General features: G+C 42.8%; 1 protein-coding gene across 2 annotated transcripts; it reads right to left on the reverse strand.

Annotated features, from left to right (window-relative positions):
- Positions 1–27,771, reverse strand: LOC116450961 (ubiquitin carboxyl-terminal hydrolase 12-like). 2 transcript variants are annotated; one of them, XM_032123988.1, is made up of 9 exons: positions 27,611–27,771; positions 14,858–14,938; positions 11,933–12,146; positions 10,894–11,120; positions 9,600–9,676; positions 8,675–8,758; positions 7,867–8,064; positions 5,825–5,903; positions 1–2,340 (listed from the first exon to the last, which is right to left on the reverse strand). In XM_032123988.1, exons 1-9 carry the CDS (start codon positions 27,656–27,658, stop codon positions 2,239–2,241), a joined length of 1,110 nt encoding a protein of 369 aa, XP_031979879.1. In that variant the 5' UTR covers positions 27,659–27,771; the 3' UTR covers positions 1–2,238. The 2 variants fall into 2 exon arrangements, with proteins under 2 accessions (XP_031979879.1, XP_031979878.1); XM_032123987.1 differs by lacking the exon at positions 1–2,340 and having other exon boundaries at positions 2,358–5,903.

The raw sequence follows: 27,771 nt of genomic DNA on the forward strand, positions 1-27,771 counted from the left end.
TTTGGGTTTGACCATAATGACCTTTATTGGAGACAGGTGGGGTCATTTATTATACAGAAGTAACATCACGCCATTCTCTTCCCATTTAATTCCTTTTAGTCTCCTTATAAATCTGTAGCAAAAGTGCACTTTTAACAGGTTTTAATCTATAGCATATATCTTTCAATATTATCTCTCAGTCAGGTATTTTATTTGTAAAAAGGTATCACCAGATATACAAAATACATGTCTAGTGTACTACATTACTTTCTGTATTTACTGTTTAGATTCTTTTTAACTCAGTGCTCTCTCATTTTTTTTTTTCTTCATTTTTTTGCAAGACTCAGTGATAATCTTCTGGTGGCATCACCAGGAGAGGACTCACAGCTTGTGTGTGGAGAAGGGGAGAAGACTCTTAGCCAGGAACAATTGTCACACAACAGGAACAAGATGACAAGAACATTTGCTGCTGTTGAATGTGTCTCTCAAAATGACAGAACTCTGTATAATAAAAAATAATTTAAAAAACCCAATGTCCATATTTTACGTGCCAGGAGAATGGAAGCTGCACCCAGCTGGAATACGATGGCAATGGTTCATTTGCATTTTGAAGGCAGGAGTTAATTGCTAAACATCACGTTTGTGGTCATGAGAGGAAGGAACAGACACAGGCAGCACGAGGAACTGTGGAACGCTGCTTTCCTGAGGACAGTGTTTTGGTAAAATATTGAATATCCTGCACAAGCCACAGAATTGCATAAGTTAAAGATCCTCAAGAACAACGAGCACTGGGGACAGATGAGGGGCTGTGCTGGAACAGCCACACTGAGGACACACAGCTCAGGGACCCAGCAGGTGAGGACAGCAAAACTCATTCCCACTGGGAGGCTGGAGCCAGCTGTGACAAGCTTTGGCACAGCAACAGGACTTCTCCAAAAGAAACTTGCACAAGATTTGCTGAGATTTCTCACAAACTTCCTTAGTCTTTTCTTCCTAGTTATCCTTGAGATTATAATATATACACAGTAACGGATAAGAATTGCTTCATTTCAGTCTTCAAAAGACCAACAATTTCCCCTGGGAAGCAAGGCCTAGAGAGGTAAATCAATCAGAAGCGTTTTAGGGGGTGTTAGGTTCCCAGATGGAGACAAACATCACCACCAGTGACTGGAACACTGACCAGGTAATGGCTGGTGGGTTGGTTGGTTGGTTTTCCTTCTCACCTGTTCATTACCTTGAAGACTCAGAACTCCTGGATTAGTTCCCCAAACACCCCTTCCCTTGGTTAACCCTTCCCCATTAGTGCTGTTTCTGTGGATTAGCATAGATTCAAAATGCAACTTGGCATCAGTTTCCTGGGAATTGAGTGAAATGTGGAACAGATCCTGCTTCAGAATGAGGGCACTTTTGGTTTATGCAACAGCTCCAAGAAAGGCTGGAACTCCCAACTTTTCTACGGCAGAGATGGTCTTTGACAGGTAAGGGCTGCTCTGCTTCCCTGGAACCTGCAGCAACGGGGCCTGGAGGCAAAACTGCTGCTTCCAAAGGGAAATGCACAGCAGGAGAGGCTGGATATGGAGACAGTTCTCTGCCTTCTGCAGGAGAAACAAACAGCACAAATCAGAGCAGTACAAAAAGAAGCAGTGCTGTTGGTGTTCTCTAAAGCCAAGAGAATGCAGGCTGGGGAGGTTTACAATGCTGCAGAGAGAGGGGTTTGTCTGCTTTTTCTTTATAAAAATTACAGACTTGACATTTCCAATATGTCTTAGCTTTGTACTGCTTCTCAAGTCTGAGTCACCAAAAATATCCAGCAACCAGCTGCTGCTCATATCCTAAAATATGCCTTCAGCTGACACTGAATATTGAAATCGTTCTGCTAAAATACAGAAAAACGATGGCAGAAACCAAGGTATAGCCTCAGGCCAACTTTAAATGGTAAAAATCCTACAATGCTACTTTGAAATCTCTTCTTGAGTTCATGAACAAATAAGCAGCCGGGTTTCAAGTAGAGGTAACACAGATTTTGGAAGATAGCACGTAAAAAAAAAAGCCCAGAAAGAAAACTGGAACAAAAGCTCTTCTTGTTACGGCAGTTCAGCACTAATCCTCCAAAAAGGGCAGGGAGGGAGCTCTCTCCTCCCCCCTGGGTCTGTCCTGGTCCTACAGCAACACCGAGGAGCTGCTTCTGCTGGCACAAATCCGTTCCACTCGGACATAGCTTGATCCCTTTTTCCTTGTGTCCATCTTGTGTCTCTTGTCTCAGTCCCTGGACTGGTAGAAGAGGATGTATCCAGATTCGGAGTTTTTGGAAATGTCTGATGTTAAACCATAGAATTCTTCAATGGCCTGGGCGTCAATTTTCTGAAAATTAATGGAAGTTTTAATTAGCTTCAATCACAACACCAACCTAAAAGCCTTTTCTCAGATAAACCATTATTCCCAGTTCTCAGAGGAGATCTGGAAAGCCATGCAGTGTTGACACAGTGACATTTCAACACCATTCAATCCAACAAAACATTTTTTCCCACTTAATAACTTATTGACTGTTGAAAAAACCAGGAAATCAGGACGAAATAGAAACTTCTCAGAAGGGATGCACTCTTAAGCCAGACTACAAAACAAGTGATCCATGAAAATGTATCCTTGAAAGACCACATGACATTTTTATATTTGCTTTTCTGACTGGTGGTACCTTGCCTGAGTATTTTATAATTGAATTATTTTATAATTAAAAAAAGCAGTCACTAATCAGGCAAGAAGGTTTTTGCACAGCTGCAAGTACATGTAGTGTAGATTGAAAATTCAGCTACAATAACTCCCAGATTTCAAAGTTATTGTGAGCCTTTTAGGGAGAGAAGTCCTGCAAGTGCTACCTGAGTTCTGTGAATCTCATCTAATTATGATCTTTGGCCATAAGAGACTTTTCCTACCTGGCACAGCCTTCTGGAATATTACCACAAGTTTGTGTTGCAAGAAAAATGATGATGTGCTGGACTAATAGAATTAAAATCTGCTTATATTTCAATCTGTGACCTATGTGCAGAAAAGCTGTTTTGTTCTCATACTCCCACCAGCAACTGGAGGGCATTTTAAAGGGGTTTTAAAGATGGAGGTTCTCCATGCCTTGATCCTGCTCCTGAGCACAACTGGCTTCCCATCAGTGAATGGGATCCTGCAGTCCAGAGACTGGAATAAAACATTCCCAGGCACCTGGGCTGCTCAGCACTCCACTGGGATGGAGTTTTTTAATACCTTTAGGACTCTGGATCCACAAAAATGAGAGGTCTGAATTTGTTGAGGAGATGAGCCCCAAGTTCCCTGTTATTCCCAAGGAATTAAGTTGAGGAAATAAAGAAATGTTCCGAACACAAGAAGCTCTGGGTTGAACACCTGCCCTGCTCAGGAGGAGCAGAGACCAACCTGTGATTACATCTTAGAAGAAAGGGACCCTGCTGTGCCTCCAGCAGGAGCCTCCTCAGCTGCAGAACCCATTTGGAGAATGTGAAATCACTGCTCACTGACCAGATTTTGGCATCACCACGAGCTGAGCAGCACTGCCTTCTCCACGTGGCACTGCTGAGCTGGGACCAGCCTTTCCCAGCTTTTTCCCAGCACAAGAAAAACCAGACATGAGTTTTCAGAAGATGCACCAACTGCAGAAATTCTCTCTTGAAGAGTTTTGTTAAACACCTAAGAGGGGGGAAAAAAACCCCCCAAAGAGATGTTTTGTCTTTTCTCCATCCAAGGAGTGAGGGGAAGCTGAAACCCCCTCCTGAGGCCGCTGCATTTTCACACCATTTATTAACATTACTACAGACTGGGAGAGCCACATTTGAACAGGAATACAGTGAAAGAACACGCCTCAGCTCCTGCAGTATATTTAGCAGACAAGTCAAACACGTTTTATTTTAAGTGCCAACTCACTTGCCATGCAATCAAGCCTATTTCCACTACTCATTCTGAATGCAACTCAAACATTTGATCCACATTAATTCATGCCACAGATATTTTTAGTTTCAGCGCAGCAAAACTGACTTCCTTCTTTAATTTCACTATCCCAGAAAACAGAGTGGAACTGAAAGGGGATTATATAGATTCTATTCTTCCCATTCTTACTTGACCAGATATGGTTTTCCCCAGTTGTAGATTTAGGGGAATGGTTGTCACTCTAAAGCTACAACTTTCAGGATGCTGCAGCCTCACTTGGCATTAAAAATGATGTTTCTTATTAACTGAGATTAAACATCCTTTGCTCATTTCCAGACACCCATTCTGGTTTTCCAAACCAAATCCAATTCTGGAATCCCATTCCCAGCATTCAAATCTCGGAGTTATCTTTTAAGCAAAGCCATGAAGCCATTCTCTGCCTCTCCTCAGTGTGGAGAGCTCCATGGATGGATGTTTCCAGGTAAACACTGGCACTGGGATGCATCCCCTGGCTGCTCTGGTGACAAAATGTCAAATTCAAATTAGCCATTGACTCAGGTTTCTCAATTCATTTTGCTTGGCTCAGGATGCCCCTTGGACTGATTTGCCCCCTGGATTTGCTGCTTTCCCACATATGCTGCAGGAATGTTTGGTGGTCATCAATCTCCAATTTAATTGAGAGTTGGCCCTCTAATGAAATCCTAACAGGCAAATAAATCTGCCTTCCCCACTGCTGACATTTAGTGGGTAATGAGGACAAACTCCTTCCTCTTTTCAGTTTGGAGCTGTTCATTCACATCACTTGCCAAAAAATGCAATAAAGCTTTTTGTATTTCGGGTGGAAAGGCCTTTTCCTGGGCTTTCAGCTGCAGTATCTGGAACAAGAGCTTTGCACTCACCTCCTCAGGTCTGCTTTGTGAGGTAGCCAGGCCTAGAATGTTAACCCTCCAAAGAGCTTGATTTTTATAGCATTTTAAAGAAATTCTAAGAAAGAAGATGAACTTGAAAAAAACAGCAAGTCATGATTAAAGACAGAAAAGCAACATAAAGGAAAAAAAGTGGGTTTTTTTCCAGGACAGCTCCTTGGATTTACTGCCCAATAACAGACAGCACTTATTTCAAAGCCATTTTTGGCACATCTATGAAAGTGCCAACAGTGTTTGCAGATAAACAGAAATTTGGTTTTGCCCTAGACGTGAAGATAGAACATAGAAGTGGCTGCTAGGAAACAAATACAGAATGAAAGGATGGTTGTGTTACATCTTTTAAAATGTAAAGTTCATCTCCTGGATGGAAAAGACAGAGAACACTTGCATTTTAAAATATTGAGGTGAACACTATTTCCAGAATTAGGTGACACAATTCTGTGCTTGGCCCATGACAGAAACAGAGGAAAGTGACCCCAAAAATATAAAAATGGGAGAAAGGGGACTGTTGACATCACACACACACTGGGAAGCCACCCCTGATGCTCAAAACTACGCAAAGATTGTAAAAAACTAAAAATGAGGAATGTCCCACATTTTTATTGCAACACAAGCATGGCTTTTGATATTTAGACACTTAATCAGGCCTTGACCATGGGATCTCCGAGACAAACAAAGCTCTTCATCTTCACAAAAAGCAGCTCTGCTGTGGCATTTGTTCTACTGTTTGATATTTGCTTAATAATTATGTGAAATACATGGATGTATAAATATTGTGGATGTTAGCCTTTACAGATATGTTGGCAGGAAAGCAAAAATTTGCTTGAGCTGTTTCAACATCATCACTAAAAATAATTTTGTTCTACAATTCGTTGGTGAAAACTGACCCAAAAAAAGTGAGAAGCAATGAAACACAAGTTAGCAATGGAAAGGAGCCAAAAAATGGGCTGAAAGCAGAGTTTTTTAAAAGAGTTTTGTTGTTCCTTACCCACCTCTACAATGTCATCATCAAACAGCAACCAGAAGCCGTGGCTCTTCACGATGGTGATGTAATGCCCACGGTTTGGGCCACTGCAGGGAAAAGGGATTGAGAATTCATTATCCAGGAGCCGCTTCCCTCCCCAGCATCCACCTCTGGCTGTCCCAGCTCCACTTCCCAGCTCTTCCCATAATGCTGCTTATCAGATTTCAGATTTTTTAGGTTAGGTTTTTAGATTTTTGCCAAATTGCTTCAATTAAAATGTCGCTCTTGGCTACTTGAAAACACAAAACATTCAAAACACAAAACATTCAAAACACATACATAAAATAAATATTCCATGTTTTTATTCCATAAATATTTCATCTCACCATTCATAGATTTTAAAAAACAAAATTAAAAATATTTCAATCTCTGTTTCGTTGCATTCACCACTGCTGACTATTTTGACCACTGTTAATTAAGTTTTGAATTTAATCAGGTCTGAAATATTTCACAGCAGGAATTCCTTTCATTCTCAGTGTGGTTTAACCTGTGCCTGACCACAGCCAGACCTTCTGTGAGTGCCCTTCCCACTTTTCTCATGGAAGTTTCCAGTCCAATCCCACTGCCCACATCCCAAAGATTTACCTGGAAGGGAAGGGCCAATAAAATGACCTAATTCCAAGAGTAAAGGCAGGCAGGCTGCCCTGGGAAGGGATTGGTTTGAGATAATGAACCACATGGATGGAAAATTACAATTTACTGACCTCAAATCCTGAGAAAACAGCCCAGGGATACAGTGGGAAAAAATACTCCCTCTTCCCAGCTTTATCCTTTCCTTAGGATCAACATAAAGCTTTAAAAACCCCAGTATTTGCAGCAGTTTTAGGCAAAAGAAAGTCTCCAGTCCTTCCAGAATTATTGATAAACACAATATCCAACATTATTCCAAGAATGAAATTCCTTTTTTTAGGGCAACTAAATAAAAATATAGAAGTCTAAGCTCAAAATATTTCAAACAAGATCTGAGAACTCAAAATATTTAGAAAATCTCATTTATCTCAAGCCTTTGCTAAGTTCCCAGTAAGAATTGAGAGCAGGTGAGTTACAGGAGTCCTAAAAGCCCCACACAGGATAAAAGGTTTGAGAAGAAAAAGCAAAAGCATTTCAGAATGTGAATTATTAATCACCATTAACCAAACATGTAAGTGTAGGCACAGGTATGGCAAATTAAAAACTACCCAAGAAAACGCATTGGATGAGATCCTAAAATGAAAAAAATTAAATAATCACTACAACTGCACCACAACAAGAATCTTCTAGAATTATATGAAGTTTATTTATACTAAATCTATGCATTCTTAGCATTTTGCTCCTCACAAAGATGTTTCAAAACATTTATGTGCTGTAAAACTGATCACTTTAAAACTCACACTTCCTGAAGGCAGTCAGAAATAATTTTTCCCCTTCTATGAGGGCTTTTTTCCCTAAAATGCTTAAAAGCTTTTCCTCTTTGCTTTTAAAACCAGAACTGAAGCTGCTAAAACTGAAATTTAATGAAGAAAATAAGGATATTTAAAAATTCAGCAGTGCACAGTTTATTCCACATGATGGCACCAGCTTCTAAAGAAACTTCAAGGGTTTAGGCAGCAGCAACATGAAAAACATAATCTATTTCTATTTTAGTAGGTGTTTTTCCAAGATTTCTTTTTATTCCATGTAGACTTCCTGGAAAGCAAGGTTAGGGGTGGGGTTTTTTTGTTATTTTGGGGTTTTTTAATGATTGCTCTTTGCTACGGCTCAAAGAAAGAACTTGTCTGATGGGCCACTGTGCTGCTAAAATGACAAATCTTAGCCTGTAAAGTAAAACTGAAAAGAGTAAAACTTCGAAGTAAAATTTAAAACAGTAAAAAAGGTAGTAAAAAAGACAGACATTAAAAAAAAAAAAAAAAAGAATACTTCCAGCCAACCAGCTCTAAACGCTCCGGCACTGCCAAGCAGTGCGATGGAACAGCTCAGGGATGAGAGATTCCTTCAGAATTCCAAAGAAAGGCAAGGAATGTGCAGAAGTACCTGCCACAGTGGACCACCACGGCCACCAGGTCGTACATCCTGTCGGGGTTGGTGGCATCCCCCGAGGTGTTGAAGAGCCGCAGCTCCAGGGGAAACACCACCCTGTAGGAGAGTTTGGTGTAGCGGTGCAGCTGGTCCATGTATTTGAACCTCTTCAAGTGCAGAGCCAGGATCATGGGCAGCTTTTTCACCCTCATTCTGCAGCACAAAAATAGAATGGGACAAAGAGAAGGATTAGTGTATCACCCCAAATAAAGCTTTGCTCAAGAACGGCTTCGTTATGGGGAAGTGTCGTAAAAGGAATCCAAAATGTTGGTAAAATGTTTAAAATGCTGGGTTTTCTCACTTAGGGAGAACAGGCAATATTTATTCCAAATTATTAACAGCACAACTGACATCTGAATGCAGGACAACATCAGCTTTTCACCAATCAATGGGAAGAAAAAGCTGGAAAAAATCTGTGTTGCTTCTCTGGCTGTGACCAAGTCTGAGGGGAAAAAGAAGATTTTTCTGTATCCAGTGCTCACAGACAAAGCAGATGGGATGTTTTCCAGTGGCTTTAAGCTGATTAATGCTAACTGGGGAAAATGTGGATGTGTGGAAGCACCAGACAGAAACTCTTCTGGGAGAAACACAGGATCAATCTCCTCATGATGAGGCTGCCATGAAGTTACTTGGTCTCTCCACTTCTCCTTCACCAAATACAGACCCAGACAATCTTACCTCTTCTTTTTCCTGAATTCACCAGGTGTATTCGCCCAGAAATTTTAAGACAACATCTCCCTCAGCCTGAATATTTGGCCCTTACCTCTTCTGTGCCTCCTGTTTGCTGCGGCACTGCTCACAATAGTATTTGTATTCACTGCATAGAGTCTCAGTGTTACTAAATCCCCTGTGGAAATCAGAGAGTGGCATAAGCAGGGACATTCCAGAGCATCCAGGTAAAAGCTAATGCTGATAAAGCTGAAAAAAAGCCCCAAACAACACACAGAGGATGAAGCTCCTTTCACTCATGGTGCTCCCAGAGCCATTTGAGGTGTACTTGTCTCGCTCCTGGGATGCAGCAACTATGTTCAGCTGGAAAAATCTGGAATTTACACCCTCAAGTATTAACTGCCTATTTTTTGGCTAGGAAAGGTAATAAACAGCAATAAGGTGACTGAGTTTTGTTTCCATCAGTAGCCATTCCATGTTTTCTTTAGTGGCAGAAATTAAATGTTCACATCTACAGCCATTAAGTAGCAAAGTCTGGATTATCCTTCAGCTCCCAGCAATTAGACATCCATTATCAGCTATTAAATAGCCAGATGCTGTATGCAAATTAAGTATCCAAGCAGCTGATAAGCCTTGGAGCTAGCAGACAAACACACGGAGCAAAAGTCTATCAGGAAAAACAAAACTGACCCTAAACATCAGGGCCAGGAGACTAAAATTCAGTAAGAATATTAAAATAATCAAGAATTTATTGTGAAACCAAACACAGCATGTTTATTTTTGATAAAGCCTGACTGGGTGAGGTAACAAATTCAAATCCCCATAAAAGAAAGTGAAAATCAATCTTAGCCACCACTAGTGCTCATTAACTACTAAAACCCACTAAGAAACCTTCCAAAACTGCCAACATTTTACCACATCTCAAAGCCTACAACTGCTGCATGAGAGAACAACTAATCCAGGCTCTTTCCTTCTGACCAGGACAGGTATTTTTTCCATTCCCAAAGAATTCTGTTTACCTTAGACAATGTGTAATTGATGTATTTTGTTCCACATCAACCGAGAGGTCCAGAAAGTCCTCATCTTTGCTACTAACCTTGAAAAAAAAATAATAAGAAGAGATATTTGGTAACAATTTAGAGCTGGCAGATTTCTTTTAACCATTTCTGGCATGGTGCAACGTGATTAAAAAGAAATGTACACACACACACAGAGGCCTTTTCTTGGGGTAAACTAAAACTGATTAAATAACCTGACGTGGTGTTAAAATCCAAAGAGGAGCATTAAAAAAATAAGAAAAAAAAAAAAGCAACAATAACAAAACCAAACCAAAAACCCATGGAAAAAAAAGCACAAAACCCCAAACCCTTTCTCATGAAACATCTCTCCCCCTCGAGACTTCAAGCCACATCTGATTATTTCACTGGCAAACCCCAGTTTTAACCACTCAGAGCTCTCACTGGAGAAGCTTTAACCACATTCCATTTTCTCTGCAGCCTGATCCAGCTTTCTGCTGCATTTCAGGGTCTAACAGTCAATACTCAGAGGCAAGGCAGAAACAGGCAGATGGCTCTTCAATTAAATGGGCTAGCAGGGAGGAAAACCATCTTTCCATTTGTGGAACAGTCACATTTCACTGCAAAATTCTTGAGACAGAATCCTATTAATGTCATTTTTAAAGCTTCTCCTCACCACATAGCCATAACTTTAGATTTTAAACGCCAAGAACAGTTTTTTCTGTTGTAATCACTTCTTGGTTCTTTTATTTCTCTCCCCATGTGGGTTTTCATTTTTTTTTAGCACCGTTAAATCAGAGCATATGACTTAACTACAAATCCCTGGTCTGAAGGTGGTGTGGCTCTAATTCTAGATTTCACGGCACTTTTTTTTGCTCTCAAATAGAGTGGCCAAAGACCAGCACCAAGCACAGAATTCCAGTTCAAGCAACTCAGTTCATCCCAGAGTTCAATTAAGAGCAACTCTCATGTAGAAACACAACATAAACTCTCAATCACTGACACAGGGAATAACATGGAGACAAAAAGGCAGCTTGGATCAGCCAGGTGCAGCTGCCTCAATGGAAACAGGGAGGAGGAACAGGGAAAACACTGGGCTTTTTCTGGGCAACATACCTTAATGAGCATTGCTTTGAACATAGAGCTGATACAGTCCTAAAATAGGCTATGCTCCATATTTTAATAGAGACAGTGCAATTTCATCTACCCTAATAAATGAAAAAGGGTGCTCAGTGTTAGGGAAAACAATCCAGAAGCTGGGAGAAAGCTAAGAGGTGTGGTTTGCTTGTGCACGTACAGCCTCACAGTTAAGACATCTGGTTTCATTGGTTAGTGTTCCTTGGAAGATTTCATGGACCCACGTCAGATCAGGCTTGTCTCCTTCTTCGCTCTCAATGCTGCCATTCTGGAGCTTCCCATTCTGCTTCTCCTGCTTTTTCTCCTCTTGGAGTAAGTCAGCAATAGTGTTCAGTAGGTAGTTTAGGAATTCGTGTGCATCCTGCTGCATGTAATTATCAAACAATTCTGGAAAGGAAGAGAGGGAGGAGAATGAGCAACTACAGACAATTCCTGATGCCAGGTCACTGCTGTTTTCCCTTCCCTCCTGTCCCCTGTCATACAGCTCTGGTGACACTGGTGAGTTTGGGAAGAATGACACTTTGTTGTTCTCTCAATGATTATCCTCAGGTTGCAACAAACAGACAGCTGAAAAACACCATAAAGGAAACTTAGCTTGGGCATTTCTCAGAACTGAAGAAAACCATGATTGGTTTGGGGTTTTTTGTAGTTTATTTTCTTCTTTTCTTTGGAAAGGGAGGGAAATAAAGAAATTCAGACATGTTCCTTGGGCCACTAGCTCATTAAGTCCAGCATCAAGGGGCAAAAATCCCCTACTGGAAGTTTGTTATCTTTTCAAGTTCAAGTAGAGAGGATAAATCAACAGCCAGAACTTTTCCTCACCAAACAGCCCTGGGAAATAACCACTGGTTCTGATCCTAAGGAATTTATCCTACCACAAATGCAAAGAACAGGCTGTGAGTGGCTGGGTCTCCTCTGAGAGATCGTGACAGCCTGGAGCAATGACCTGGAGTGTGCTGACTTGTTCCTCTAGGGAACACGATGCCAGTGTGGAATATCTGGACGTGTGCAAGTCCAGAAACAAAGATACTGAGATAAGGACAAACTCACAGGACAAGCACAGAGGTGGCAAACTTCACACCGCAAAAATATTCAAGAAACCTGCTAAAACTTCACAATTTGGGCTCCAAAAGAAACCTGAGTTTAACATTTGACATGCTTAAAAATGCACTAAAAAAACCCCTCATTTATTCATTTACCATTTTCTTTCCTCAATCGGGAAATAAATTTCTTGGGTGGGATGACTCCCACCTTCTTCTTTTGCGTGGCAATACTGTTGAAGAGATCAGAGAGGCAGGTCAGGAGGCTTTCCTTCTTTCGAGGCTGCACTTTGTATGCCAAAACTTTTTCCCGAAATGGCCGACAAAAATAAAGTGCCTGTAAGACCGAGTTGCAGTAGCAGGTATTGCCGAACTGGTCAAAAAACAGAACAAAGGGGCTTGGATTAGGGCTGGCAAAAAGAAACGACAGCAAGAGGTTGTTCATTAAGAATGTCACACAGTGAAACTGGAGAAGTCACCTGGCAGAGCTCATTTACTGGGGAATACTGGTTGGAATGGGGGGCAAGGCTGAGCCTTGTGTCAGCGAGGGAAGGGAGAGGAGGCAACAGCCACAGGATACTGGGAATACACAGAAAAAGTAATTAAGGGCTCATGAGAGAATCAAAATCTCTGGACACAGCCCTACTCATCCTGAGAGAGGAGAGCCTGCTGGGGAGAGGAAAGCCCAAAATAAATAAATAACAAATTTCACAGAATATTCTGAGCTGAAAGGGACCCCCAAGGATCACTGAGTCCAACTCTTATGTGAACAGCCCATACAGGGATCAAACCCACAGCCTCGGCATTATCAGCACTGCTCTGACCAACGGAGCCAAACCCAGTGGCAAAACATATTATAAATTAGTAATAAAATCTGTATTTCCTGCTCATAATGGAATGTTTTGAGCAGCATATGATGCAGGGCAATGCACAGAGCAGCTGGTTTGCATCTGGCCTGTCTGAAGGCAGTGCCAGGGCACAGATAAGGCCTTGCAGAAGCAGCTCCCCATGGCTGAGCAGGGAGGCACACCACGATATCAGCTTATCACCCCCAACACCACACCACAGCTTCAGAGCTGCTGCTCTGCAATTTATTGTGCTGCTGCTTCAAAAAAGGGAAACAAATTCTGGGTTTACCAGTCCCCAGCTATGCTGGTAACGAGGTTCTGCATCCCAAGAGCAACGTATTTTAAATAAACCAAAAAAGCATAAAAATCTGCCTACAGAACAGAGTCGTGCTCGGAGACACGGCCACTGTTCACCCACATTTGGTGTGATTACTGCAGCAGAATGGCTTCAAGCTAATAACCACTTTGACTGAAACAGCAAATGAACAGCTTAATTCATACAGCTCAAAAGGTCCCAGATTAGAGCTACAGTAACACTGATTGATACCTTATGCAAACAACAGGGAACAACAGTTAAAACTTATTGACACGAGGAAAATAAATATGGAACTAAACAAACACATGAATTAGGAGAGAGAATCACTCAGATGCTTGTTAGTAACCCAGAAAAACAAAGAAGCATCACGCTAAATAAATTTGCACACAACACAAAATAGGCAGCCTAAGTTTGAAGGCTTATTTGAAGATAGGAGCTTCTTAAAATGAAGACTGAGATGAAATTCTGGAATGACACTGTTGTTCCATCCCTCTTGTGCTATAGTGCATATAGACTATTTTAACAGGCTGTTCCCTTCTCCCACATATTCCGCAGTGGCTTTAGACACAGTTTAACAGAGCCACGTTGGTTTAGCTCACTGATCCAAAAATTAAATAACTATTCAACCCTCAAGTTTGGGGCTCCATTGCCCACAAATTCAACACCTGTGTGCACACAACCACACATTTAACAGCACTGATGCTGAAGCCATGAAATTGCCCTCTTTAAAATGCTCCAATTAATTCCAAATCGTGAAAGAACCAGAAATAACTTCGGAAAAAGCTCAGCAGAACAACGGCATGAGAACAAGCACCCTGAAAAAACCAGTTGCAAGAAATGAAGCACAACAGCATTAGTCATATTTTACCCTTCAAAACAGAGAATGGATGTGGTTCTAACAATTCTGGTTATTTTTAGGATGCTGTTTTTCCTCTTCACACCATTCAGTGCTCTGCTATTTCTGTTACAATTGGAGATGCCTTCCATTTTTGCCATTACGGTGCAAACCTCAGCAGCTCGGGAATGGCCATCAACACCCTACTTAAGGAACAGAATTCTGTGTGTTTGGATAGCTGGGTGTCTGAAATATAAACTGCTAGAAACACACACAAAGTCTATTAACTGGGTCTCTAATGAGCTCAATAAATACCACTTAATTGGCCTTACTTGGAGTGTGAAGAGATGGAGCATCTCCCAGCTTTCAACACAACCTTGATGACCAGCACACAGAAATGTAATTCTGTTCCCAGTGAGTTATGCCAAAATTGCATTTTCCCATCATAAATAAGATGCCACAGAACCACTGCTGCTCTGAACTAACTCAGGAGCAACACCCTCTCTGCACAGTTGCTGCCCCACAGCTCCAGCCCAGAGCCACACAAACTGACAGATGCAAAAATGCAGCTTTTTGGAGGGTTCATGGCTACACCAGGCTGCCAAAAATCCAAAAGGAGTATTACTACACGAAGGAATTATCCACCCAGTCTATGTCATTCATCTCTTGCATAAAAACTGCCACTTCTCCCACGAGAAGGGTGTTTTTAGAAAAGCAACACATTTTTATTTTAAAACCTCCCCTGCACTGCAGCATCAGTGTAAAATCTTCTCTGGAACAGCATATGAACAATGGACACACTTTATCAGCTCCCACTTTCCAGCCAAACATTAGAATCTTAGAATTAGAAATGTACCAGAGTAGGAAGGGTTCTCCCACAGACTTTACAAGAAATACACTTATTTTTCTGTGTTTCAGATGAAATGATAGCTTGGTTAATAACCACGCTGCAGGATGTGGTGTCTATGCTCAGTCCCACTCTAAGTGAGAAGTGCTCATCAATTGAGTTCTCAGAGAATCCTGTTAAGCTCCAAATTAGGATATGAATTAAAAACCAGCATTTCAAACACCGAAAATTCACTTACATTGACCAAGCCAAAATAATGCTCATTCACAGGGAACTGCTCAGGACCAATCTCTTTCTCCAAAGCAGAGGCATTGGCGCCCTACAAAAAAAACCAATGTTTATGTTAGAGAAAATACAAATTTCCTAAAAATCCCCAAAGATTAAGAAAGAATTTACTTCCATTGAAAATCAGCACCTTGTGTTCGCTGAGTTTTTCAGAATTAAATGAATATGATGCTTTATTATCAAAAATGTATCAAGGTTTCATTTCAAATCTCAACTCCATCAGCCGGAATTATCTGATCTAACAGAAGGGTTTTCTGCATTTCAGTTTATTTGAAAATTAACACAATCAACTGTTCTCACTTCAAACATCAGGTTAGCCACAGTGACCTAGAAACAGCAACTTAATTTAGTCAAGAATACGCTGTAAAAATAAATTTATCCTGTAATTTTCTACCTTTCTTTTGCAAAATACTATGAACAAGCGAAGTGGGATTACAAACCCCTAAAAGAATGGAGATAAAGTTTTATCACAGTCTCAGATCACCTGAAAGTGCTTTGGCTTTGCTACCTTTATTTCAGGGTGATGTATTAAGCTCACAGTGCATTTTGACGTGTCCTTGAGTTTCCAGCAGTACAATGAGGATGGAATTTGCTGGTTTAGATACAACTGGAAAACACCACATAAAGCAACAGCTAAGGCATTCCAATGTTTTATTTTGGATTTTAACTTGGTCCACTCCATATTCAAAGTGCATTTATATTTATGCATCTCTTTCTGTTTCCAAACCACCAACACCTTATGGATGGGAACATCTTGGGATTTGGTGCCTTCCCTCATTCCTCTCCATCCTGTTCTTTAATGTTTCTTGCAGATGCTCCAACAATCCTGAGCTCATCTGATGTAGAATCCAAACAGTTTGGATTCCTAATTCTGTTTTAAGTATCTAAGTCACTCTAACCTTGTCCAAGCAGAAATCCTTCTGCACAGGTGAGCCACCTTCAGACACCTCAGAAAAGCATTAAACCAAAAATTACAGTCCAGCATAACTCAATTCATTTATTCCCCTGAAGCTACCAGTGCTTTTTCATCTCTGAGCAAACATTTTAATCATCTCCCTATTAATAGAAACCACAAGTAGAGACTGTAAGGACAGTTCCATCCAGATTGTCTTTAACAGAGAAATAACTAAAAATTTTCTTAAAAACCAGGAGAGAAACCAAGAAATAACCTGCTTTAAGAGTTGTAGTTGGATGCTCCCCCATCAGATTTACAGTGAGTTACATTTCTCAAAGCAGATAAAATGAGGCAGGCTCAGAACTGGGTACTACAAACCCCACAAAACATTCCCAAGGTGCTGACAGATTTACAAGCAGAGCTCTGCTCAAGCAGCAATCACACACAACATTTTTGAGGACTCAGTGCCAGTTCAGGCAGCTTCTTTCATTTGTTTCCCTGCAGCCATTCCCTGCTCCCAAGGAGCTCTTTTTCCCTCCACTATCCCCCCCCCCAAAAAACCCAAATCAAACCTAAATAAAAGGAGAACCATCAGCAAGGAGGATCTGCAGACAGGGGTATCTCCAAGGGCTACCTCAGCTCTTCACTCGCACTGCTCTCATCTGACTTAGGAGATGATCATCCAAATTCCATGGAAATGCACAAAACGTGAAAATTCCAGAATTTTCAGCCTGGAAATCAGCACTGGCTCCTCTTGAGGTTGTTTTGCTCTTACATGCTGCATGTTTGGTGATTAGGAAAGGAGGATTTGTAAATCCTCCAAGCTCGTCAAGTTCAGTTTCAATTTCTCTGGAGCTTCCTCGCCCCCTCCATGATCTCCAATATTATTTAGGGAAACACTGGAAAAAAGCCCATTAAAGGAGGGACCAAACCTCACAGAACCAGGGAAACCTGACAGCCCAAATGCTCCTGTTGGAAAGCAACACATGGAATAAATTCCTGAACAAAGAAATAAAACCATAAGAATTGTAATTTTTGATAAAACTATGCTATAAAGAATTTAATAACCCACCATAAACCAGGGTTGTCAACCAATCCACCAACTTGTATCCCATTTGTACCTCTCCATTTAACCTGACAGGTTACAGGTGAGTTTTTTCCAAGTGTTTCCTTGTATCTGCTGCCCAAACTTTATAAATTTGGGTAAATTAAGTGCAGAGGCAATTCAAAAATTAAGGTTTCCTTAATAAATCAAATTATATTTCATGTATTATTTACAACTGAAGTCATAGATGCCTCATCTCTGGAAGTGTTCAAGGCAAGGTAGGACCAACCTGGGACAGTAGAAGGTGTCCCTGCCCATGGAATGGGATGAGCTTTAGGGTCCCTTCCAACCCAAATCATTCTGGGATTGTGTGAGGATGCTGAATTTTCTTGCCAGAGAACATTTTAAATCCATAAAATCATAAAAAACCCAGAACAGGACTCAAAGCAATTATGGGAAGAATCCAAAAAAATCACAGATTAATCATAAATAGTTCTGAAGATGCAAACTTGCAAATTAAACACTGAAAAAGCTCCAGGAAATGCAATGCCCAGCATTCCATGGAAAAATAATTCCCTGGCAGAAGCACAGCTGATTCACCATGGAGTCAACGTCCAGGAGAACTGCACTAACCAAGGCAACAAGGATACAGCAGGGGGGAAAATCCACTTTATGGTGAGGGCACCACTTGGTCATGTTTTGGGGTAAACTCCAGAACTGCAGCCAAAGTTCAGCTCCTCCCAATCAGGAATCTCTGCAACTCAATTAGCAGTTAGCCAATTAACCCAGGGCAGATGAACTCTGGTCCAGCCTGAGCCATGTCCTGCTGCAATGGAGCCTAAGAAGAGGTTTATGGTCACACTGAAAGGTGTTCCACACCTTTTCCCACCCCAGCTAAAAGGTTTTTCCATCTGCCACAGCTCACAAGAATATTCGCTCACGAGAAACAAACCACACTTCATCATTTTGGAAACACAAAAGTCGCATCTTATCTAGAATTAAAAATCTAACCCAAGTGGCAAGTGTCCATAGTATGGAAATTTATGTTATTATTTGGGGAATTAAGAAATGCATCTCCTTTGTGGTGCCACAGCCAAAGTTTTCTGCATCTTGTGGTACTTTGAACATCTAAAACTGTAAGAAAATCAATATGGTTTTGCTAAACTATGTCACATATTGTGGCAGTACCAAGAAATGCCATGAAAAAAATCCCTCATCCATAGCAATTGAGTTTGCTTGGCACAGAACAGCTAAGCAAACCCTAAAAACTAAAATACAGCTGAATAGAAAGATGAATGCAGGAGATTAGAACTGACTTCTCACTGCTGGTGCAAGGCAAATAAATACAACATTTGAACAACCCCAGAAGTACATCCTTGACTTCTGTGAGGTCCACGGAAATGCTCTCAAGGAACTGTTCTGCTGCTCTGCTTCAGGACCATCAAACCCAGCTCTGTGAGCAGGAATAAACCCAGATTTATACAACACACAATTATCCAAGGACGGAAACTTCCTCCTCATTTAACTACGTGGTAATAGTGATTTACTCACATAATGAGATGTGAATTTAGCACTTTCCTATTGGTGGGGGAGGTGACAATGGAAGTTTCAGCACTTGCAAGCAGGATTTTCAATTTTCTGGGAGTTCCTGGGACTTCAAATGTTGTCTCAGAGCTACCCTTTTCTGCTCAAACCCTCACTCACAGAACTGGCTGTGCCTCCTCAGTTCTGGAATTATCAGTCAAAAAGGAAAACAAAAAACTGCCTGGCCCATCTCAACTCTCGCCACCTTAGCAGGAACACACACAGCTAAAAATGGCCAAGAAAATCCCCAAAAAACAACAATAAAACATTTCCTGTCATAGCTGCAGTCATTTTACTTTATGCATATCAGGTAATTAAAAGACCAAGAAGGTTTGTGCTCATTGAAGAGACAAAGAACACCCTTAAAAAATCTAATATACCAAATTTTAAAGTATCAAACAACAGCACAGGGAATTGTTAATATTCAAGTTTTCCTCACTTTTTCATACCAACACAGTGAGGGACATCACACCAACACCTTGATGTAAAAATTTAAGGAAAGACTGGATGTGGCACTCAGTGTTCTGGGCTGGTGACAAGGTGGAGGTTGTCAGGTTGGACTCCATCATCCTGGAGGTCTTTTCCAACCTAAATGATTCTGGGATTCTATTCCATGCTCAGATCTGGATGAGATACAGAGAAAACAGGATTGGGCTAAACTAGTAACAGCCAAGGCAAGTTTTGTTGGATTTTTTAAAGCAAAAAGGGATTTGAAAAGAGCAGTTTCAAACCCCCTTACCTGAGAGAACTGTCTAACCAAGCTGTACTGAGGCAGTGATCCCACAGTATTCCTGAAATTTTAACTGAATAATCCACCAAAACCAGAAGAGAGATCTTGTAAGCTCTGAGTGATTTTTGCTCAGTAGCAAAGTCTGAAAGATTTATTTCCAGTTCAATGCACCATGCAAGTGGAATAAATAGTAGTAGACTTCTGTTTTTTAGCCAGTGGTAACTCACTGCAGCACCAAAAGGAGATGACAGAGAAGGGTAATTAGGCACCATTGGCTCTTTTTAGCAAAAAGAAAATCCTATTCCTGCAAAGAAAATGAGTATTTTGCATAGCCTAGATGTAACTGATTTCAGAAACTGCAAATGTATCAAGTTTCCAGGGGCTTCAATACTTGGTGACCTTAAACTGACTGGATTTGTAATTATTCTTACAGACAAAAGGCTCATAGGCTGCATTCACTTATCTGACAGGAATCAGAGAGGAAGAAGAAGAGTGCTCCGTTTTCTCTACATTCTAGTTAATAAATTTTATGGTAGAAATTAGAATAAGCCTCAGAGTTGAAGAGTTTTTGTGAAGCTGTGGATGAACAAAAGCTGGGAGTGATTAATAACAACCACACAGCTCAGAATGGGAGCTGCTGTCAGCTGAGAATTCCACATTTCCAGCATCCTCGTGGTTCCTGCTTCGAGTTACAACCTTTTCCCTTTTCAGCAATAGGAGTTTTACTAAGTTCCAGTGAAATCCTGATCCACCACAAACCCTGGCTGAGATTTAGTGGACTGGTACTACGGACTACCCCATTTTTTACCCTGAACTAACGCTTTGCCACGTGGACGGAATTCACATTTCCATTCCCAAATATCTGCCTTCTGCTGCTCTGGAAGTAACTCTGCACATGTGGGGAGAGAGAAAGAAGGGAGTGAGGAGACCTTCTGAGCATGGAGCAGCTGCTGCTGCAGCTCCAGGGAAAAAAAGGACCAAACTTTGCACAGCCCTGGGTCAGGATCCTCACTGTTATTCTGAGCTCTTGTCAAAATAATCAGGTCAATGCTGTGCTGCTGCTCAGCAAACAGTGAGCACAGGGGCACTGGAGCTGGAAAATGAGGGAAAAACCCACAAAGCAGGGAAAGAGTCATGAGTGGGGAGACCCCATTGCCCTAAGAGTTCACGGCATTTACCTCTGACAAGCTCTGAGGGGCTCTAATTACACAGGTTTGAACTGCCAATGGGTTTAGAACCATTCCATAATCATCAGTAGCTCAATATAATGACAAAAAATACTCAAGATTTCTTTGGGGTCATTGGCAGACACAGAAATTTAGAAACACTTGTCAGACAAACGCTTCATGAGGTTTTATTTTTTTTAACAGGGATGAAGCAGTTGCTTAAAGTACAAGGGAAATAACTAAAATGGTAAAGACCTTCTCATCTTTTCAAAAATACAACTACAAACTTCCAGTTTGGTCTTTTTTCAATACTGATCCTGCCAAAATCTACAAGAAGTCAATTTTATTTTTTTTTTACATTTGCTGTGCTTGTTTTGGGGCACTCCCCCACTTTAGATGGATACAGATTATATACACCCCCAGAGATGCTCCACTTGCAGTTCATTTGTGGACAGTGGCAGATTGTCAGAAGAGAACTCTTAACATCTGGATGTGTCTCCCAAAATTTCAGAAAAATTTCTATCTGTTCATTGTATCCTGTTGGAACTAGTTCCCTATGCTTGCCTACAGCCTTCAGCTGCTTTAAGTCCTGTCTAAAACACACCCAGGACTAATTAATTCCATTAGCTCACTTTTAACAATCAGTTAATTTAAAGCCCTCTCCACACAGCCCATGAAATTTGGAAGATTCAGCCTTTCTTTAAGGATAATTACTATTTTTTTAGCTCAGTACAAAATATTAATTTCCACATTACCCGATTTTTATGCATTCCTCTCTTTGCAATTAATCTAACTCAGTTCAAGTGAAGGAATTAAAGCCTTGCAACTCAGGGTATCTCTAACCTTTCACTGCAGCTGGATGCACACCCAGAAGCTGTTCAGCATCACTGGAGTAACAGCCTGATGGACTAAAACCCCTAAGGATATTCTGGCTTGGACTCCACACCATCCTAACTCCTGGACTGGAACCAGCTGCTTCCCACTGAGCACCTGCCTGCAAAAGACATTTCTCTTTAGAGAAAGGCAAAAAAAAAAAGGGAAAAATACATCAAGGATTTCAGTGTCCAGAACATGCCTGCTGCACAAATCTTGCTCTCTAATACCTCATTTGACTGTTTCCTTTTAACAAGTGAGAGTAGGAGAAGATTCACCATTTAAAAAAAGCTGGGAAGCAGCTTTCAGGTTGTGCAGAAAAGGCTCCAAGGGACACCATCGTGCACCACTCCAGATTAGAGGAGCTGCTTAAACCCACTGCTGAGGAGTTGTTTTAAGAGTGAATACACAAATCAAAACAAAAAGGGGGAAAAAAAAAAAAAAAAGAACAAGTAGGCCAAGCCCGAGCTACTTAAAACCTTTCAGGAAAGAAATCTGCATGAGCTGATGCAGAAGTCTGCCCGCACTTGCTGTATTTGCTGAGATAATACTTCCAGCTTCAGGACTATTAAAATCACCCTGGGGGGGAGTGGAAATGGAGCAGATTGGGGTTGTATTGCTGCAAGTTCACAGAACACACCGTCATGGTGTTCTAAACACTGATTAGATGTTGCTTTCCCCATCCTTTAAAACTCCTTGGCTGTGGAGCACTGAAGTCAGATAAAAAGAGTTGTCAGCTCAGGGTTTGAAAGGCTCCCTTTTCATGTATCCAGGAAGGCTGTCGTTCCAGGCATAACAAATTACTGTAAATTGAGCCTTGGATTGCAGCACTTTGCCTGCATAAGCACTCCAAACAAACCGATAATCTTGAAAGGAGCAGGTAGAGCAGTGTCACAGACTTTCCAAGGCTTCACGCTTCCAAATGCTACGGAATCTTCCTCCTGGAAAGGCTGTGCCCATTTCCAGGCAGGAGGAAAGCTCACAGAGCACCCTGACTGCTGCCATGTCACCCAGAGAAACTTGAAAGTTCTGTATTTTAAAAGAAATTTACTCCTATGAAGCCATAATTGGAGTGGTTTTAAATAAATGAATGCAGGGTGCTGTGTAAACTCTTCCAAGCACATGTTTATTCCACGAGGAGCTGGTCCTGCAAGGTCCACAGGATCCACACCTCCCAAAGGCAAAGCAGGGCACACACACCTGTGAAACCCTCTCATTTCACGCTCTTAAATTAGATAGCAAAGCTGGGCTCCAGTGAAAAGAACATGTGGAAAGGATGCAGGAGAAAGGGCAGGAAAAACAGAACCACTGCTTAGTGCTGCCCTTTGTCAGCAGCTCCTTCCCCTCCTCAGCCACTGCCTCCCACATCACCAGTTCCCAGTTCACCCCAGTTCATCCAAGCCTCCTCAGCCACTGCCTCCCACATCACCACTGTTCCCAGCTCATCCACTTGATTTCTCCACCCACAAGATTTCTCCTGACCTTGGGCTTCTCCTAATGACCCAGTAACACACATAAGAGTGGGTGCTTTGCCAGCACAGCTCTCAGAGATTCTGCAGCTCTCTGGGCCTCTAAAAGAACAATCACAAACAGATCCCAGCTGTGCAAGGCCCAGTGTTTACCAGCATTGTTCTTCTGTGAGCTGGCAGCAAGATTTTATCAGGAGCCTCACACATCAAACAGTGCAGGGACAATGCTGTGAAAAGTGAGGAAGTGGATGCTGAGGGAAGGTGAAGCCAAACACCACGGATTTATAAATAGGTTTATATTTCATTTATAAATAGGTTGTAACTTCAGACATTACACAGACACAGAACAGTAAAATTCAGCTGTGGGGCCAATCAATGGGTCTGAATGGGGAAATATATTCACAACTCAGTGCAGGACAGGTTAAGTGGATAAATCATGGAATAGTTTGGGTTGGAAGGGACCTTAGAGCCCATCCAGCGCCATCCCTGCCATGGGTAGGGACACTTTCCCCCATCCCAGGTTGCTCCAAGCCACATCCCACGTGCCTTGGACACCTGCAGGTATCCAGGGGCAGCCACAGCTTCTCTGGGCAACCTGTGTGAGTGCTTTACCAACCTTAATGGAAAAAATTCCTTCCTTTCTAGTCTAAATCAACCCACTTGTAGTTTAAAACCATTCCCTCTTGTCCTTTCATAACAAAGTTTATCCCCATCTGTTTTACAAGCCCACTTTAAGTATCCACTATAAAAGGAGCTGAAAATATAAAATACAGTACAGAAACAAACCATAATGATCTACAGTGCTGCCCTTTATTTTGGCAGCGAGTGTAGGAATCCCCCAAACTGACATCTGCTGGAGCAAGAACTGAAAGCCATTTCTTTTTTAACAGCAACAAGACAGTGAGTGATGTGCATGTAAACACGGATGAATCCAAGGCAATAAAAGCATTTGCTCTAAATCCTGATTAAAGAACCAAACAAGAGAGATTTGGTAATATAGAGCACCTCTTGAACAAGCTACACTGTTATTTTAACATCTTTCCCCAGGTATTCACACTTCATTTTTAAATTGTAGCAGCTCTGAAGTCCTCTAATATATGATCAGTGTCTGCTTTGAACAAATGAACCACGTAGTGCCCAGTTTCCTTGGCACAACACAGTTGGGATCTCTCATGAGTTCTCATTTTCCTGAGGACAATTAAAGCATGAAATTTTGAAAGTTTATAGACAATCAAAGCAGACACCAGAACAGCAGGAAAGCTCAGGTATGTGTTCAGGACTCCTGTAAAATCCTAAAGCTCGTTCCAAGAGAACCTGTGTGGTCCAGCTGAACTGCAGCCTGGCTTTGCTTCCAGCCCCAAACTGTCAGAAGCCCCAAATCTGGAGAATGCAGCAATAAACACCCATCACACACAGTATTAAACCAGAGCACAAACAACACGTGGGAAAACCTTCAAGTGACCTCCTCCCTGTTTTCCAAAGGGTTATGTATTTCTTTCTCCCCCTAAAACAATTATTCTCAGTTATTCTCAGGCTGGGTTTTAAGTGCAAAGACAAATATTTTGCCTCTTTCAGCTTAACAAGTCAGTCAAGAAGCAGAGCGCTGCTGGAGACAGAAATCTGCTTGGCCAGCTCTACTTCTACCCTCCCTTCTTTCAGTGATATGTTATAAATGTTAATTCTCTGATAAAGCTAAACCAAAGTCCTACAGCTACGGGTGACAGCAGTGAGGTGACATTACACACCAGGGACACCACACCCCTGCTGGAGCTGCCCGGTGTAAATTATTCAGGAGGGAAATGGAAATGTGGGACCTACAAACGCTGCAGCCACCTCCCCTCCAGCAACGAAGTCAATAATTATGCCCTGGTTCGGAGCATATAAGGCTACCCCCAATTTGTATCCTGGATTGGAGTTCTTCAGGCGTGTCTGACTGGTTTAACAAACAATTAGACATTAACCTAGAGGAAGTGACCCTAATTGCCTACAAGAAACAACATTCTGCTCACAAGCTGCCAGAGAGGAAAAGCCCAGCTCTGTGCTTTGCACCTGCATTCTCAAGTTCTGGTCTCCTTCTCCAAAGTTCTGTCAATTCAACAAAACCCCCAAGTTCTGTCTCAAAACCTCAGTTCCACAACTGTCTCAGAGCACAGAAAACACACCCTGGGTCGGAGGATGCAGTGAGACCCATGGAATTCAGCCCTCCTCACTCTCTCCTCAGCCAAGAGAGGATTCCCACCTGCCCATGACCATGTGTTCACCCCGGAACCACAGATCCCCCTTTAAACACTGCTGAAACAGCAACTGTGGATTTTTTTATGCAAAATGCCTCAGCAGTGCTCTCTGTTTCCATTTCCCTTAATTCTGCAGCTGCTTGCAAACAGGGCTAGGACACAAAACTGGTGGCAGAGAAGCAGAGCTCGGGTCAGTGGCTCCTGGCCATGGATGTGTTTTCCAGCAGCCTCCCCAAGCAATGAGTCACATCCAAATGAACCCCTGCGCCCGTCCCAGCTCCCAATCCCTGCCAGGCTGGAGCTGCCACACGCGCGTTGTGAAATCCCGGAAAAAGGCCGGTGCTCACACCAAGGAAATGACACCAGCCTGAGGCACAGCAGAGCTGATCCACCCTGAAACACGGGGAAGTTCTTTTAGGGAGGGGGAGATGATTCAGGTTAAACCTCATTACCGGCTGCTAATGAGTTCAGGCTCTGGATTTAATTTTTACAGAGATACTGGAGAGGAATGGAGTGTCTGAGAAGCAAAGTCAGGAACAGCAGTCCCTGCGATGCTGAGGGGTCTGACAATGTCACAAACCTGGGTTTCACTTCTTCAGTCTGGAGCACAGATGATGACTGGAAATGCTGGTAAAAATTGCATATTTTACTAAGAAAAATATGTCAAGTCCTGTACAATCACTACAGATTAGCATAATCCTGAAGAAAGCAGTTCCCAAAGGGACTTTGTTCATGTATTTCAAGGTTTTTGTAAAGGAGGCTCAGGTTTTTCTTATTCCTTTATGACAAAGCAAATAGAATTTTTACTTGCTGGACATGCAAATAAACTGATCCAGTTTTAAAAACAGCACCCAAACCTTAATTTGCTGGGCTGGTTGAAGGAACAAATGTTAATATTGACAGTAAGTTCAGCCAAGCTACACATGCACCTAAAACACTGATGCTGACAGATTCCACAGCATTTGATTAAACGACTAATTAAGGAATTTGGAAGCCAATTTCATTCAATTATTTAGTGCTACCAGCACTGCTCTACAATTTCTGCACAGAACTGAAACAGCAAATTTTCCACTTGAAGCACAATGAGGAGAACCTGCTTCCTCAAAGATAAAACATGGACAAGTTGCTCGGAAAAGAACACCCACAGTACTTCAGGAGGGAAGGGGGAGGCAACAAGCACCTGCCCAGCTTCCATCACCATCCCAACCACAATCCAGGCAAGCACAGGAACAAAACTGAATCCAAGGCTGGGGAGGTTTAGCCAGAGTCTCTGAAAACAAATCCCACTGGAATGTGCTCAGGTTTGGCTGCACAGTCCCAGGGAAATGCACTGCCTTCCATCTGCCCTCTCAGTCAGCTGATCTCAGGAATGCATCCAAAATGTTCCCCGGATTGAGTCAATCACTTGCCTCTGGGGTGCAGAACTCCACAGCAAAGTCATGACTCACCTCTCCCAGCCTTAATCTCACCTGTGTCTGTGATGGGCAATTAAAAAACACAAATTATGTTGAAAAAAAACCCCATTTAGTGAGATTAGGGAAGGACAAAGTCCTGGGAAATCGTCCCCCAAAGACTTTCAGTGAGGTTTCCATGGCCAGGGATTTGAAAAGATGAATGTCTCACGCTAGGGGTGTTACTGTGAAACTGCAAGCACCCAGTTTGTACTGGGTTCAGTCCAGCTGGGCCTGGAGTTAAACTGGGAGTCAGCACCTGTATGGAGAACAAATAGGAAAATCCTGCTCCTTTTACACACGGGTGAAAACAAACCCAGTAAATTGATGTGCAACAGTCCCTGCTACGATTGCAGGAAGGAGATGGAGAACTGCCCTTGGAGCAAGGAAAACGGGGGACTGGGAAAACCCAACTGCTCAGAGAGGGCACCCCCGGGCTGATCCTCTGCTGGAATTGAAGACTTCAAGCCCCTGCCAGAGCTCAGACCGAGGGAATCCTCACAGAAGGTTCTCTGTGCGCTCTTTTTGGTGTTTCACTGACAGGCTGCGATATTTTCCTGTGAGTCAGCTGTGCTCCAGCGCCAGCCCAAGCACTTGCTGGGCTCTATTTACACAGCAGCATAACTTCATTAAAAATTCTGCATAATCATGCAATTACCAGCCTGCCTCTTTCCCTGGCAGCAGGGACGATCGCTGTTACATGCATCCACGTGCAACGATTGCAGAGCTTTGATAAACGAGTAGAACAACCTTTAGAACGAACTTAGTTATCACAACAACCGAATACGACCTGAGCGCAAGGACAATTAGCGCTCGCTAATTCCTTTTCTCTCCGAAAGGCAGCACCCACCTGCCCGAAAAACATTTCGGGGCACAGGCGGCAGCAGACACACCCACCGGGAGCGCCGAGTTCGCATTTCTGCGGAGCCTCCCCACACTTTTCCCACCGGGATTTGAGCCCGATTATCCCAAATCCCTGCGAGCTCCGGCCAGGCTGGCACCCCGCGCTCAGCCCGGCCGCGGCTCCCCGCGCTCCCCTCGCCCTTCCCCGGCACAGCCGCTCCGCCCCGGCCCCCTCAGACACCCGGTGCCGGCGCGGGCGGCGGGGCCTCCCGCAGCGATGGGTTTGAACCACTTCTGCTGCTCGCACGGCGCCGGGGAGCGGCGGGCGAGCCCTCCCCGCCGCTCAGCGCGGGGCACAACGCCGGGGGCCCTTCAGGAGCGGCTGTGCGAGGCCGAGCGGCCGCGAGGGCTCTCACCATGGTACAGACGGCGGCGAGTCTCCGCACCGTCACCAGCGCCTCCATCCGCCCCCGGCCGCCGCCATCTTGGGCCGCGACTGACAGCGCCAGCTGCGCACCCGCAAACCGGCCCGGCCCGTGCGCCGCCGAAACGGCGCCGCCCGCGCCGCGCAACGACC

This window comes from Corvus moneduloides, chromosome 14, assembly GCF_009650955.1.
Source record: "Corvus moneduloides isolate bCorMon1 chromosome 14, bCorMon1.pri, whole genome shotgun sequence".
NCBI classification, from domain to species: domain Eukaryota; kingdom Metazoa; phylum Chordata; class Aves; order Passeriformes; family Corvidae; genus Corvus; species Corvus moneduloides.